The sequence below is a fragment of the Ovis aries genome, chromosome 11 (assembly GCF_016772045.2).
Source record: "Ovis aries strain OAR_USU_Benz2616 breed Rambouillet chromosome 11, ARS-UI_Ramb_v3.0, whole genome shotgun sequence".
Classification (NCBI taxonomy): domain Eukaryota; kingdom Metazoa; phylum Chordata; class Mammalia; order Artiodactyla; family Bovidae; genus Ovis; species Ovis aries.
In genome coordinates, this window is record NC_056064.1 from 10,880,792 (window position 1) to 10,897,785 (window position 16,994).

A 16,994-nucleotide genomic window follows, 5' to 3' on the forward strand; every position below is an offset into this window, starting at 1 on the left:
AAGACTATTAAGCATGTTGCTTTTATCTCTCAAGCCATCTCAAATTTAACTTAAACTTCACATTGTCACTTTGAGTTTAATGTGAAGACAGCAACATTTCTCCCAATTTCTTTAAGCTTGGGAGTAGCAACACCGAATAATCTATTTTTACTATCTTTTTTACTATCCAAAAGTACTCATTGGAACTTCCCTGGTGGTCCAGTGGTTTAGACTCTGTGCTGCCAATGCAGGGGACAGGGTTCTCCTGGTTGGAGAACTAAGATCCCACATACTGCCTGTTGTGGCCGGGGTGGGGGCGGGGAAAGCACTCATGAAATTTAACAGTATTTTAAAGTGTTTATAATATTACCTCCAGGGTGACAACATCCGCCTTAATCAGCGTTTCAGTATCACAGCGCAGCTCTTGGTGCTTTATTATATTCTGTCTTATGAAGAAGCTCTCCTAGCAAATGCCAAGGCTTTAGGTAAGTTGTGCAGAGGACAGTGTTTCTAGTGACAGTTCACCCTATCTGCTCATATTCTGTTGCTTTCCAGGCTGGTATTGGAGAGAATAAGGTCAGATATTCCAACAAGCTCCAGCATCTTTCTGCAGTCTTTGCAGTGTTAGCTTTTCATACTCTGGTGCATAAGTACATGCATGTGTGGACATATGATCACTCCGGAAGGCTCAGCGCTCCTTTTAGCAGGCTGAATTAATGATTAACTGAATTGTGTGTATTTTAACAATTTTAGTGACCTTATTGACTAAAGGTAAGTTAAGACATAAACCTGTTGGTACTGAAATAGATTTTTTTGCTTGATTTCAACCTTTTTCCTATTTTTCCTTCCATGAATATGAAGAGTAACAGTCTAATCAAAGCAGTAGGAAAAAAAACCAACAGGAGGGTTTCCTTTGCCATTAATGTTATCATTGAACTTAGGTACTTTGTATAATATCAGAAGGTCAGATTTAGTATAGATAATATTAGTACAAAGTAGTATGTTTTCCTCTGTGTGAAAAAGAAAATTCACCTGTATTTTGGCTTCCTAAATGTAAGGCTGAAGGCAGACAGAGAAGGGGGTGGTAGAGGATGAGATGGTTAGATAGCATCACCATCTCAATGGACGTGAAATTGAGCAAACTCCGGGAGGTAGTAGAGAACAGAGGAGCCTGGTGTTCTGCAGTCCACGGAGTTGTGAAGAGTCAGACATGATTAGTGACTGAACAGCAACAACAGCAAATGTATGTAGTTCCATATTCAAAGCAAAAAGTGTCCTTAAAACGTAATAGGCGTGGTAAAGATGATCTTATTTGCAAAACAGAAACAGAGACGCACAGACGTCGAGAACAAACATATGGACACCAAGGGGGTAAAGAAGGGTGCTGGGAAGAACTGGGAGATTGGGATTGACACGTTCACACTACTGACACTGTGTATAAGACAGATGACTGTGAGAACCTGCTGTACAGCACAGGGAACTCGACTCAGTGCTCTGTGGTGACCTAAACGGGAGAGAAATCCAGAAAAGAGGAGATACACGTGTACCAACAGTTGATTCACTTTGAATAGTAGAAACTAACACGACATTGTAAGGCAACTATACTCCAAGAAAAATGAAATTTAAAAAATGTTGCAGGCATTGAGTATTATAATGCCGGGAGAATTCTTTTAAGGGATTGTATTTTGTCATGGCTGAGTGATTTTACTTTTCAAAAGCTATAAATTAAAGTTAGTTTTCAGTGTGTGGCCGATGAGTTTCTTTCATTTATATGGAGTATTGTGTTTTAAATATACTGTGAATTTCTCAGCAGCTTTTTTTTCCTGACAACATTTGTTAGGGATATACAGATGATATCCCACAACTATAATTATAGTCTTTGTCATTTGAGGGACAAGATGGGCTAATAATAAGCATTAAGTAATAGTCTCCCACTTGTATCCACATGTAATGAATTCTGTTAAGGGATATGACACTTGTGATTTAATAGATACTAGAGGAATGAGTTACAAGGAGGTATTCTGGGGAGAACTCAGACCATGGATACTGAAGTAGGGGACCAAGATACACTCTTAGTTTTTATTTAAATTAATGTCTAGCAAAGAAATAATATAAGAAAGTACAGAGACTAGTATAGTCCACTTTCATGTATACACCATGCAGAATTAGCAAATCACTCAGAATTTTTAAGACTGGAAGAATCTTTAAAGATAATGACATGCTCAGTTCAACCCTGTGTTCAGATGAAGCTTCTGTTCTTTATGCAATAGTCTGATGGATCTTTCTGAAAGTTAAGAATTTCAGATTTGGTGTACAGTTTAGTCTTTGAAAGGAACTGGGAGATTGTAGAAAAGTTACTAGGTTTTTCTTGGTCTTCCCTGGTGGCTCTGCAGTAAAGAATCTGCCTGCAATGTAGGAGAGGTAGGTTTGATCCCTGGGTCAGAAAGATTCCCTGGAGAAGGAAATGGCAACCCACTCCAGTATTCTTGCTTGAGAAATCCCATGGACAGAGGAGCCTTGTGGGCTGTTGGTCCATGGCATTGCAAGAGTCGGACACGACTTAGCCACTGAACAACAAAATGATTAGGTTTTTCCAAGATTATAGAACAGATGGTGGCTTGGACTGGTAGCAGTGTATATATATATTGAAGGTAGAGCTGAGAGGTTTTGCTGATGAATTCATTAGATTTGAGAGACAGGAGCCAAGGTTGATGTGGAGGCTTCGGTCTGAGCTAGACAATGGCTATCTACTGAAATTAATGGCAGGTTTGTGGGCAGTCAGGAGCTGGTTTGGGACATAGTAAGTTTGAGATGTCTGATGAAGTGGGGATGTTTTGAAAATAATTGTAAACACTGGCCTGAAATTTAGATGAGATAAACCTGGACTGAAGCATTGAGATTCTTCAGCATATGTATGATATTTATAATCATATTAAGTAGGATAACCAAGGGAGAAGGTGTGGAAGGAGACTAAGGGGGCTGTGATGTTCTGCATGCCAAGAGAAGAATATTTCAGAGGAGAGCGAGATCACTTGTGTCAAAGGATGGTGATTGATCAAGTAAGGTTAGGACTTAGGCTCAGCTAATGATCAGGTTTAGCTTACTAGAGGTCCTTTGACCTTCAACCTTTACAGGACCTTACAGGTCCTTTATTTTTTTTATTTCCTCAGAATTAAAGCCTGATTTTAGTAAATTCAAAAGCAAATTAGAGGAGATAATACTAAACACAGTGAATACAGACAGTTCTTTTGAAAAGTTGTAAAGAGAAGGAGGGAAATGAATATGGTAATTGGAGAGGAAAATGAGGTCAAGAGAGGACTTTTTATTTTTTTTTAAGGTGAAAGAGTTAAGAGAATGTTGTATGCTGTTGGGAGTAATCTAGTAGAGGGAAGCTTTACGAGAGAATCCCTAGAGAGATGTCCTTGATAGGTGAGAGGAAACCGGGTGTGGAAGACAGACGGAGGGATTGAGCTTTCTTGGAGAATTTTTTCCCATAGTTGAAGAAAATTTTTTTTTCTAGCCCAATTTCTTAGTCCAAAGGAATAAGTTAACTGCAGAATATGTCATAACATGAGAGAAGTTTTCTCTTCCACAGCCAAAAATGAAGAGTATTCCGCCTCAAATTTATTCCTACCTATGAAGTTGTGTTGTTTCAGTACCTTGCTAACTGGTCTGTGTTTTTGGGCTTTATAATAAACATCATTAGCAGGCACCAAGTAGCTGTTGAAGCTCAAATACAGAATTCCAACATCTGAGATAGAGCCAGGTATTAGAATATCATAGTCATTAAAAAGTGTTTTATACATACATATTTTTTCACATATGCATATTTTTGATTTGTTTAAAAACATTTGTAATACAAGTGCATATATTGTGTGTTTAGTCACTCAGTCATGTCCGACTCGTTGCAACCCCGTAGACTGTAGCCCGCCAGGCTCCTCTATCCATGGGATTCTCCAGGCAAGGATACTGGAGTGGGTAGTTGTTCCCTTCTCCCAGGGATCTTCCCAACCCAGGGATCAAACCTGGGTCTTCTGCATTGCAGTTAAATACTGTATTGATCTAAAAGAACATGTGTAAGAAATAGCATAATAAATCCCTTGTACTATCCCTTTATTAATACCCCATTAAAATATGAGCATTGCCGTTGTATTTTCAGTTTTTATACTTAAAAAATGTTTCCTGTTTATTATATCTGAAAATTTTATTACTAGGTAAAAGTTTATTTTTGTGTACTTTAAAAAAATTTTGATTTTATATTGGAGTATAGTTGATTAAACTAAGGGGCTTCCCTGATGGTTCAGATGGTAAGGAATCTGCCTGCAATGCAGGAGACACGGGTTTAATCCCTGGGTTGAGAGGCTCGCCTGGAGAAGGGAATGGTTGCCCACACCAGTATTCTTTCCTGGAGAATCCCATGGACTGATTAGCCCAATGGGCTACAGTCCATGGGGTCACAAAGACTTGAATGTGACTGAGAGGCTAACGTTTTCACTTTCTGTTCGTAGTTGATTAAAAATGAGGTGCTAGTTTCAGGTGTACGGCCGAGGGATTCAGTTATACGCTTACAGGTATTACAGAACATTGAGCTGAGTTCCCTGTGCTATACTTAGGTCCTTGTTGGTTATTTATTTTAAATATTTATTGAGCATTTTAAATACAGAAGTTATATTTACATATTTTTGCGTTAAAACCAGTGCTAATGAATACTGAACATGTTTTATCAGCTTTACCTGTTTATCTGCTCCTACGGCAGCCAATGGGATGCTAAACACAGTCTCACACTTAAGTAGCTTACTTGCTTAACTCTGTCCCTTAATATCATTTATTTTGTTTTTTAAAAATATTTATTTATTTTATTTTTGGCTGTGCTGGGTCTTCATTGCTGCACGCCAGCTTTCTCTAGCTCTGGCAAGCAGGGACTGCTCTTTGTTACAGTCCATGGAATTCTCCAGGCAAGAATACTGGAGTGGGTAGTCTTTCCCTTCTCCAGGGGATCTTCCCAACCCAGGAATCAAACTGGGCTCTCCTACATTGCAGGCAGATTCTTTACCAACTGAGCTATCAGGGAAGCCTATTTAAAGTATAAGAAAATGAAAGTGAAAGTGAAGTCGCTCAGTCGTGTCTGACTCTTTGCGACCCCGTGGACTGTAGCCCACCAGGCTTCTCCGTCCTTGGGATTCTCCAGACAAGACTACTGGAGTGGGTTGCCATTTCCTTCTCCAGGGGAGCTTCCCGACCCAGCGATTGAACCCAGGTCTCCCGCGTTGCAGGCAGACGCTTTAACCTCTGAGCCACCAGGGAAGCCCTATTTAAAGTATATTTGCTTTATTTTTGGCTGTGCTGGGTCTTCATTGCTGCACACCCACTGTCTCTAGCTTGGAAAGCAGGGACTGCTCCTTGTTGGGGTGCATGGGCTTCCCATTGTGGCGGCTTCTCATGCGGCGGGGCGCAGTCTCTCAGGCCTGTGGGCTCAGTCGTTGTGGCTCCCGGGCTCTAGAGCACAGGCTCGATAGGTTGCGGTGCACGGGCTTAGTTGCTCCGGGGCATGTGGAATCTTCCCGGATCAGGGATTGAACCCATGCCTCCTGCATTGTCAGGTGGATTCTTTACCACTCAGCCACCAGGGAAGCCCCTTATCTTCATTTAAAAACAAGCTCTGGCTGCTTTTTCTGCTTCTGTCCTGTTTGATATGAAATTTCCTTTGTCATCAGCAGAACAAGACCTATCCTGTGATACTTGGGAAACTGTAATGTTCAGTGGCTCTAAATTCCTGCACTTGAAGTTTTTCTTTGCACTTGATAGTTAATTATTGTCTTCCCAGAAAAAAGTTAACTCCACCTGCCTCTTTCAAAATGTAGAAACCTTTAAGCAGACACTGACAGATGTTGTTTCTTGGCAGCTTGAAGTTTCAGTAAAATCGAGTTTGACCAAGAAAGGTTCTAACAGTCATATGATCGTCCTGTGGAGTAAAAGTATAAGAATTGTAAACTTATTTCATTATTTACCTAATTGCTTACCTATCTTACTTAATGCAAAAGAACTGCTTTTTAAAATAAAAATATTTATTAAAAGAGTGTTTTACTGAAGAAAATTGAGGAAGTGAGAAAAGTACAAAGACCAGAGTATAAGCCACCCATAATTCTACTGCCCAGAGATAATCACCACAGAATTTTGCTAGGAAAAAAAACCCTTCAGCTTTGCATGTGTGATAACCTTCATAAAGTTTGGAATCGTAAGTTTTTAATCTACCCTTTTTACTTAAGACTACACTGTAAGCATTTGGCCTATTATAGTACATTTTTTGAAACATGATTTTTAATAGCTGTATAATATTTCTTCATAAATGTGTACCATTACTGAAAAAATACCTTATTATTGGAGATTGTTCCTACATTTTGCCATTATAGAGACTGGCAGAATGAATATTCTTAGCGCTAACTCTGTATGCAGATATAATTATTTATTTCTTTAGGACAGAACTACTAAACCAAAGATTTTTAAATTCCAGTATTTAAAAAATGAGTTGCCATACTGTTTTCCAGATAGTTTTCACCATTATAGACATTTTGTAGAAGACATGTGTATGCATTTGTGTACGATGTGGGTACCAATTTTTTTGCATTCACAATGATAGCAGTTGGGTGTTATCATTTGGTTATGGTGTATTTTGATTATAGAATTCTGTGGAGAGGAGACTCTCTGAAAGTAAGGTACTAACATTATATGACTAATCACTTACATTTTCTTTTAGGACATTATTTCATTTTTAAAATATACATATGCCTTTAATTAATTTATGTATGCCTACCTCCCAGCAGTAAAAGCCCTGAGTCCTAACTACTGGACCACCAGGGAATTCCCTGAAATATTTTTTTCTTTTAAAATTATTAAAATGTAAGATTCATGAAGTTATCAAGTATGGGATACAGACTGGCTTCCCAGGTGGCCCAGTGGTAAAGAATCTGCCTGCCCATACAGGAGACACAAGAGACGTGGCTTCAGTCTTTGGGTGGGAAAGATCCCCTGGGGAGAGGGCATGGCAACCCTCTCCAGTACTCTTGCCTGGAGAATCCCATGGACAGACAAGCCTGGCAGGCTACAGTCCGTGGGGTCGCAAAGAGTCGGGCACGACTGAGCACACATACCTGGATACAGCTTCAATTAACATTTTTTTTCATTTTATGCATTTATTTATTTATATTTGGTTGTGCTGAGTCTTCCTTGATGCATGGGCTTTTCTCTTGTTGTGACGAGCAGGGGCTACTCTGTAGTTGCAGTGTGAGGGTTTCTCCCTGTTACGGCTCCTCTTATTGTGGAGCATGGGGCTCCGGGAAGCCCCTAGTTGTTGTTATTGTTGTTTTTAAATAATTGGTTACTTGTCAATGTCACAAAGCGAATAATCTACCATTTTCCTATTAATTTGGAAAGTTGCTCTGATGTATATTGAAGTTTTATTACAAACCTATGTCTGACTTTTTTTTTTCTGTTAGGCATTTCCAGTCCCTTTCACAATTATTGTTCTTGTTCAATATTTTTGTCCATTTTCACATATATAATCTTGCACATGAACTCTTAAGATTTTGTCAAATTCCATAGAAGAAAATTATATTTTGATTTTGGTTAGAATTATGTTATGCTAGAAATTAATTTAGAGAGAATTTACATCTTTATAATAAAAGTCTTTCCAGCTAGGAATATGAAATATTTTTTTAAAAACTTATTTTGGGTCAGCTGTGCAGCTTGCAAGATCATAGTTCCCTAACCCGGAATCAAACCCATCTTCCCAGCAGTAAAAGCCCTGAGTCCTAACCACTGGACTGCCAGGGAATTCCCTGAAATAACTTTTCCTTTAAATTATTAAAATGTAAGATTCATGAAGGCCAACTTTTATCTTTTTTTGCTATTGTGTCATTGAGTCAGACAGGACTGAGTGGCTTTCACTTACTCACTTACTCATTTAGAATATTACTTGATACAGAGTAATCACTTAATACATGTTTTAAATGTGTGAATTTATTCAAATTATTTTTTTATGTCAATTAAACTTTGTATAGACTTTGTATAATTTTTTCTTAAGTTATTGCTAGTTACAAGGAAGGTATAGACGTTTACTTTGGGTTAGTCAGGCTCTGAATTTCTTAGAGTACCATTTTAAAAAAACTTATCAAGGGAATACTTTTTCAGCAGTTATTGAGATAATTTGGTCTATTTATATAATCTGTTGTATAATTGATATCTATATTTCTGGAGTAGGCCCTACTTGCTCTGGGTATATTATTCTTTTAGCATGGTGCTAGATTTGATTTTTCTTTTTTTTTCAATATGACTTTTTTCCATCTGTGTTTAAGCAAGTGAAATAGGCCTTTTTTCTCTTCACTTCTTTTTATCCTGGCTTTAGTTTACACTAATTTCATAAGTGAATTCGTTTTCCATAGGAATGTTTTAAGGATTAAAATGTTAACAAAAGCTAAGGGCAATGTAACTTTTGTTTCTGATTGTTACTGGTCTATAGAAATGCAAGAGATTTTTGTGTATTTAATTTTATATCTTGCAACCCTACTGAATTTATTAGTTTTCACAGTATTTTTTCCTTTTTTCTTTTCTTTTCTTAATTCTTGTTACCTTGACGGAACTTTGATGTCCAGAAAAGCTTCCTCAGCCACTCTTTCACCAGCCAACTCTACTTCATTCTTTAGGAAATTATTTGGAGAAGGAAATGGCAACCCACTCTGGTACTCTTGCTTGGAAAATCCCATGGACAGAGGAGCCTGGTAGGCTACAGTCCATGGGGTCGCACAGAGTCGGACACGACTGAGCGCCTTCGCTTTCTTTCATTTTGGTTGAGGCACAAAGCCATACACCGTAAGGTGTTCCTTGAATGTTGGCCCCTCATCTTACTATGGAAGCCCCAAGTATTCTTTCACCTCAGCATTTGCATGAGAGTCATTTACACATTTATGGGCTGAAATATTTGTCATTTTTTACCACTTTTTTTTTTTTTTTTAGTTCTAACAGTTTTTTGATAGACTCTTTGAAGATTTTCTATATAATGCCGTATCTACAAATAGTGGCAGTTTTACTTCTTCCTTTCCAGTTTGGATAGTGTTGGAACCAGAATTTGATTGTACTGGAAGCTATGTTTTCTTAAACCGTGTTTTGAGATACATTCTTACCCAGTTCATAAAAGATTGGTGTGGAAAACTGGGATGCTAATTCACTGACTTGCAAGGGGTATCATGTCTAATCAAGAGGTGTATTGTATATTTAGACAATGATTCTCAACCTTTATTGCACTCATATACTTCTTAACGTCAATCAATAAAAATTTGTTGAGCTTTACATTATGTGGTTTGTATTTGGAAAAGAATAAGTATATTAAATATAGTTTTTTAAACTATGGACAGCCTGGTTGAGATGCTCATAAGTTCTGTTGTACATGCAAAGCAGCTTGGAATAAGATAAGGGTGTCAGGCACATAGCATATGGTGGAGATGAGACAGACAGTGTTGATTGGCAAGGACCTTTACCCTGGGGATCTGGAAATCCATGAATCCAGATATTGGAGCATGGATCCAGAGACACATGATCTGGCCAAATCTGAATTTAAATAAGAAGACTGTGGCACCAGTGTGAAGGATGGTTCAAAAAGAAAAGGAATTGGAGTCTGGAAAATTGAACCATAATAATTATTTAAATAAATGATGAGTAGGTATTGAATTAGGATAGCAGAAAAAGAATAGAAATTAAGGTGGATTTGCTTTAAGAAAAAAAAGATGGACTTGTTAGTTGAAGGTAGAAGTTACAAGAGAAGAAAGTCATTCCTATAGAGTCAGTCACCACTAATAGCTAATATGATTAAGGCTGTTGGCATCGTGAAGCTTGAAGCCATGTGGTCATGACTGCGTTTGTCTTCCTAATTAGGTTTGGGGGAGTTTCTCTTCTATTTTTTTAAGAGTAGGGCGCTTCTGCAGGTGGCTTCTCTCACTCATGATTTTCCTTCCCGCTGGTTTCAGTTTCAGGGCATTTTCCAGATCTTGCCCTGAACTATGTATGTTCTTGCTCGTCATATGTATTCACTGCTTTGGTAGTGACTCTCCATCTTTTATAAGCTATATTCACAGATTAAGTGAACTAAGAGTAATTTAACATTGTGTTTGTTCCCATTTGTGTTGAAGGTTAAGATTTATGTTGTTTCTGACATTGTATCTTAAATTTCTTATTTTTGACTGGCAGCTGCCATGCAAAGAAAACCCAAATCATATTCATCTTCTTTAATGGATCAGATTCCTATCAAATTCCTTATTCGACAGGCTCAAGGACTTCAGCAGGAGTTGGGAGGTATTTGTTTTGTTTGCTTTTTACTGGTAATGTTTATTGGTAAAAAATACCTACTTTTTTTAAAATTTAATTTTTATTTTTTTTTTTAGCACCAAAACATTTTGTATTGGGGTATAGCCAGTTAACAATGTGATATTTTCATTTGAACAGTGAAGAGATTCAGCCATACATACACATGTGTCCATTCTCCCCTGAATGCCCCTCCCATCCAGGCTGGCATATAACATTGAGCAGAGTTCCATGTGTTATACAATAGGTAAAAAATACCTACTGTATGTAAGGTTATAAAGTGTAATAGGTGCTCAAAGCTAAACATTCAATTTAAGAGTGAATTTCTCTTTACTTTCCTCGGTATCTTACTCCCTGAAAACTATCGCCCACCCCCGAGGCCCTCGCTATTTCCTTTTGGTATGCAGTTTCACATATTCTTTTCTGCAGGTTGAACCATATGAGATTGCAAGTATTCAACTATTTTTGACTGCTGAAAATGCAGTTTCATGTGGTTGAAGCTAATAGAAACACACACAAGTAAACAAATCTTTTTTTAAGCTCTAAATGGTATCCTGTATTTCTTCTGAGACCTGCTTTCTTCTGTTGGAGTCTTGGAGAGCTTATCATGTCGCTACATGTAGATCCACAGTATTGGTTTAATTGCTACATAACATGCCACGGCATGACATTACTATCATACTTTTACTGTAAAACTGTCAAGTAGAAATATAGTAATATTTTTTGAAATTCAACTTTTTCCCTAATATAACAGCTTTTTATAATGTTTGAATGTATGGATTTTTTTTTTTCTCTTTGATTTGTTACTTTGAAGCTCAGATTTTCTTTTTCTGTCTTTATTATGGTTGATTTCAAGGGTGAACATGAACTTGCTTTGGTCTTCTTTAGCCAGATGTCTGCATTTATTTATATCTTTGCATAATCTCTTTTCAGAGAAGTGATGTTATATTTTGCAGCATTTGGTAACTAATGTTGCAACTAATAAGGGGATTATGTAATATAGACTAATTTGTGCTATTATAAGCAGTCATTTTTGTGATCGTCCTGACTATACATATATTTGTGCATTTAAACTTTAAAATAATACCACTTGTGATGGTTACAGTGTCTTTTTCACAGAAACATTTATTTTAAGCAGTTTCTATGGGAAAGGCAGTAGATATTTATCCCTTTTGGGACTAAGCAATGGTTTGATTTGATCTAAGTTGCATACTAAGTGGGTGATCAAATCTCAAGTACTTTTATTACTGCTGATACTCTTATTGCTGGCTCTCGCAACTGGGAGATGATGATGATAATTGTATAGTAACAACATTTATTAGGTAAATAACATAGTACTTCATCTGTCTAAATAGACATTATCACCATTTGTTTTTCATTGCTGATGTTATACAATAATAATAATGAGTAGTCAAGCTATGCTATAAGCAAGTTTAGAAAGGTCCCAATGCTTCTGAGCTTCCTAACCTTTCTTAAAAGAAAACAATTGCACCCTCTTGTGGGTGTCATCAGTACTGCTTGGGTTGGCTTACACAGCTGCAGGACTTTAGGAACATTAATATAAATATCTTTCCGCCTGTTTCCTTACAGTAGAACAGAGACAATGCCGCTTACCTTGTAGGAATGTTAGGGTGAAATGAGAAAATGTACATAAAGTGTACATTTAGGCACTCAAGCTGGGCAACTTTAATTTTACCCGTGTATAGCAATGATTCTCTACTGTGTTGGAGGAGAGGATGTGTTCTCTTGTAGAAGTCTGTAAGAATTTCTGAGTGAGGCCTTTTTCAAACCATATGTGATCTTTCCCAAAAAACCTTTTTTTCCCTTCTCTTTTTTTCCTCCCTACTCAACTCTTGAGCTACTGCTACTTTTTGGCTGGGGTAGGATGGAAGAGAGCTTGAGAACTTTTGATGAAAGTAGTGGTTTCCAGCTTCCTGTGTATCAGTTCAAATGGGGATCTTGATTTAAGCAAAGTCCCTGACTGAAGTACTGAATAGAAGTTCTCAAATTGTAATGTGCATGCGTAAGAAGTGCGGATTCCTTTGGCTGGTAGAAAATGAAAGGGAAAGGGGAAAGAGGAAAGACGTTTTGGTGTTTAAGAATGAAGAATACAGTTGACGTCTTGTACATTTTCAAGGGTTGCATTCTGCTTTACTTCGTCTCCTTGCAACCAATTACCCACATTTATGCATCGTGGATGATTGGATCTGTGAAGAGGAAATCACAGGGACGGACGCCCTGTTAAGGAGAATGCTTCTGACTAATAATGCCAAAAACCACTCTCCTAAACAACTTCAAGAAGGTATAGTAAACTGATCACTCCTTTTACCCCTTTAGTAGTACAAAGAGGTGTTAGCCCCATTGAAATCTTAGAATCATGCAGAATTTTCCTGGAGATAGAGCAGTGTTTTGGTGACTATATAAAGTAATTCTCTTCGAGTGTAAGGATTTTTAACTATTTTTTTTTTTCTGACATGCTTGCATCTGTTTCCTCATAGGGTCTACATTACATCAATAAACAGGTCATACGGTTTAGGAAGGTCTTAAAACCAGTCAGAAATAAGTGCCATCATGTTGACGTATGACAGAAATCAAACCAGTATTGCAAAACAATCATCAGTCAATTAAAAATGAATAAATATATATAAAAAAAGAAGTGCCACAGAATATAAAACAATGTTATTTGCTGTTATTGGATAATGTTCTAGGTTAGCACTGTCAAATAGAAATAGGATGTGAGCTACACATATAACTTTAAACTGTCTATATAATTTGCCACATTCAAAGAGTTAAAAAAAAGGCGAAATTAATTTAAATAATTATTTTATATAACCCTGTATATCTAATGTATTATCATTTCATCATGTAATCAATATAAAAACTGTTAGATATTTTACTGGTTTTCCGTACTAAATCTGTGTGTGTAAACTTACAGCACATCTCAGTTTATACTAGCCACGTTTCAAATGCTCAGTAGCCAAAAGTGCTTAGTAACTATTCTATTGAAGGATTACAGTTCTAGATATTTTTTATTAACAGCTGCTTACAGCCCATAAAGGGCTACTTGAAGGAAGGTGTCAAGAAATTTGAATTTTTCAAATGAATGTTAATACCAAAAGCAATACTTGGGTATATTTTCGTGGTCAGCCAATTTTTAAAATCAGTGCAAATCATTGTCTTTCTGTCACTGTCACTACTGTGATTTTAAGGATGAGATTTTTTTTTGTTGTTGTTCTTTATGAAATAACTACACTTTAACATGAATTTTTCTTAAGTGCCTAATTTTAAGTGTGCCCACAACTATGTCTAGGATTGAAAGTTTTACTTTCTTTAAAGCAATATTGTTTTCTTGATTTGTTTGGCCTATAGTGTGATAGAACAATATTTGCTTTCCATTTGGTAAGCTGTGTAGTACTTAGATTGTGACGGCAGTTTTCCTTTTAGCATTTTCAGCTGTCCCAGTAAGTCACACACAAGTGATGCAGATTCTAGAACACTTGACTCTACTCTCTGCCAGTGAGCTTATACCATATGCAGAAGTATTAACATCCAATATGAATCAGCTGTTGAATTCAGGGGTTCCACGGCGAATTCTTCAAACAGTCAATAAACTCTGGATGGTTCTGAATACTGTGATGCCTCGGAGGTAATTTCAATGCCCTGTTACATGTAATAGATAATGGTATAGCAGTGATTGTATACAATAACCTAAGCTGAAATGTTGAAAAAAATTGTTAAAAAAAACTTTTTGACAATATAAATCCTTTCTGAAGACTACTGATTAAAGGGCTGTTATATCTTTTAAGGAAAATAATACATTTTATCTTAACACAGAAACTTTCAAGTATTTCCAACTAGAGAAAGTTCTTTGAAAGGGAGTTGTAGTCATTTGTGCCTAATTGTGATGTAGATTCCCATTGTGTCTTGCATCATTGCAGGGGTTCCAGAGTTTGCTGTACATTGAAATCTCCCAGAGCGCTTTCTACACTCCTGATCCCCAAGTTGTATGCCATGCTAATTAAATCAGAGTGGGATGCTGGATTCATTATTTTGTCTTTAGTCACATAGGTCTCTGGTGGTCCATAGACTACACGAGAAACACTTGGTCAGGTCTGAAAAAACTTATTGGGCTGGATTTGCCTGAGATTTTGATTCAGTAGGTCTGAGAATATCTATACATTTTAATTTTGATTTTTACTTATACCAAATTAATAACTGCACATAAGTTAAATAGTATATGAGATCTGTCCCTACCTTCTCACTTTAGACTATTGCTCCTCAGAGACACCTGTTCTCAGCTCTTTTATCTTTTAATTCTGACATTTATATCCCACCATATATCTTAGTCATATGCTTATAATTACCATGATTATCTGACGTTCCAATTTGGAAATTATCTTTTGGCTTCCTGCTGTGTAAGGTAAAGATTGCATACTCTTACCTGCTTCCCTATGAGTCCTTCTTCCCCCAACACATATCCTCCTTTCCTCCATTTCTCCCAACACAGTTATGTCAGAATTTTTGGTTAAAGAAATGTTCAGTGTATGTATTATCATGAGTTGTTCAGTTGCTAAGTCATGTCCAACACTTTGAGATCCTGTGGACTGCAGCACACCAGTCTTCCATGTCCGTCACTATCTCCTAAAGTTTGCTCAGATTAATGTCCATTGAGTTGGTAATGCTGTCTAACCATCTCATGCTCTGCTGCCCTTTTCTCCTTTTGCATTGAGTCTTTCCCAGCATCAGTTCAGTTTGGTTGCTCAGTCGTGTCCAACTCTTTGAGACCCCATGGACTGCAGCATACCAGGCCTCCCTGTCCATCACCAAACCCGGAGTTTACTCAAACTCATGTCCGATCGAGTTGGTGATGCCATCCAACCATCTCATCCTCCATCATCCCCTTCGCCTCCTGTGTTCATTCTTTTCCAGCAACAGGGTCTTTTCCAATGAGTCAGTTCTTTGCATCAGGTAGCCAAAATATTGGAGTTTCAGCTTCAGCATCAGTCCTTCCAGTGAATTTTCAGGACTGATTTTCTTTAGCATTAACTGGTTTGATCTCCTTGCTATCCAAGGGATTCTCAAGAGTCTTCTCCAACACCACAGTTCAGAAGCATCAATTCTTCAGCACTCAGCTTTTTTTATGTTCCAACTCTCACATCCATACCTCACTACTGGAAAAACCATAGCTTTGACTATACATACCTTTGTCAGCAAAGTGGTGTCTCTGCTTTTTAATTTGCTGTCTAGGTTGGTCAAAGCTTTTCTTCCAAGGAGCAAGCGTCTTTTATTTTTTTTTTTTTTAGCATCTTTTAATTTCATGGCTGCAGTTACCATCTGCAGTGATTTTGGAGCCCAAGAAATAAAGTCTCTCACTGTTTTCATTGTTTGCTCATCTATTTGCCATGAAGTGATGGGACCAGATGCCATGATCTTAGTTTTTTGAATGTTGAGTTTTAAGCCAGTTTTTTTTGCTCTTCTCTTTCACTTACATCAAGAGGCTCTTTAATTCCTCTTTGCTTTCTGCCATAAGGGTGATGTCATCTGCATATCTGAGGTTATTGATATTTCTCCCACCAATCTTGATTCCCGCTTGTGCTTCATCCATCCTGGCATTTCACATGATGTACCCTGCATAGAAGTTAAATAAGCAGGGTGACAATATACAGCCCTGACATACTCCCTTCCCAATTTGGACCCAGTCTGTTGTTCCAAGTCTGGTTCTAACTGTTGCTTCTTGACCTGCATACAAATTTTTCAGAGGCAGGTAAGGTGGTCTGGTGTTTGCATCTCTTGAAGAATTTTTCAGTTTGTTGTGATCCACAGTCAAAGACTTTAGCATAGTCAATGAAGCAGAAGTAGATGTTTTTCTGGAATTGATCTCTGGTTCCTCTGCCTTTTCTGAATCCAGCTTGAACATTTGGAAGTTCACAGTTCATGTATTGGTGAAGCTTGGGTTGGAGAATTTTGAGCATTACTTCACTAGCGTGTGAGATGAGTGCAATTGTGCGGCAGTTTGAGCATTCTTTGCTATTGCCTTTCTTTGAGATTGGAATGAAACCTGACCTTTTCCAGTCTTATGGCCACAGTTGAGTTTTCCAAATTTGCTGGCATATTGAGTGCAGCACTTTCACAGCATCATCTTTTAGGACTTGAAATAGTTCAGCTGGAATTTCATCACCTCCGCCAGCTTTGTTCGTAGTGATGCTTCTTAAGGCCCACTTGACTTTGCACTCCAGGATGTTTGGCTCTAGGTGGGTGATCACACCATCATGGTTATCTGGGTCATGAAGATCTCTTTTGTGTATTTCTTCCGTGTATTCTTGCCATCTCTTCTTAATATCTTCTGCTTCTGTTAGGTCCCTACCATTTCTGTCCTTTAGGTGCCCATATGTGCATGAAATGTTCCCTTGGTATCTCTAATTTTCTTGAAGAGATCTCTTCTTTCCCATTCTATTGTTTTTCTCTGTTTGTACTGATCACTTAAGAAGACTTTCTTATCTGTCCTTCCTGTTCTTTGGAACTCTGCATTCAGATGGATATATGTTTCTTTTTCTCCTTTGCCTTTTGTTTCTCTTCTTTTCTCAGCTCTTTGTAAGGCCTCCTCAGACAACCATTGTGCCTTTTTGCATTTCTTTGTCTTGGGGATAGTTTTGCTCACTGCCTCC

The 16,994-nt window shown here is 37.6% G+C and overlaps 1 protein-coding gene across 3 annotated transcripts in view; it reads left to right on the forward strand.

Annotated features, from left to right (window-relative positions):
* Window positions 1–16,994, forward strand: part of INTS2 (integrator complex subunit 2) — a 54,490-nt gene that overhangs the window by 22,487 nt on the left and 15,009 nt on the right. For 2 of the 3 annotated variants that reach the window (XM_042255333.2, XM_004012421.6), the window contains exons 15-18: window positions 356–464; window positions 10,216–10,320; window positions 12,467–12,631; window positions 13,774–13,975. In XM_042255333.2, the coding sequence (XP_042111267.1) occupies window positions 356–464; window positions 10,216–10,320; window positions 12,467–12,631; window positions 13,774–13,975 (581 nt within the window). The remainder of the gene's footprint in view (window positions 1–355; window positions 465–10,215; window positions 10,321–12,466; window positions 12,632–13,773; window positions 13,976–16,994) is intronic. The other variant, XM_042255334.2, reaches the window with a different exon arrangement.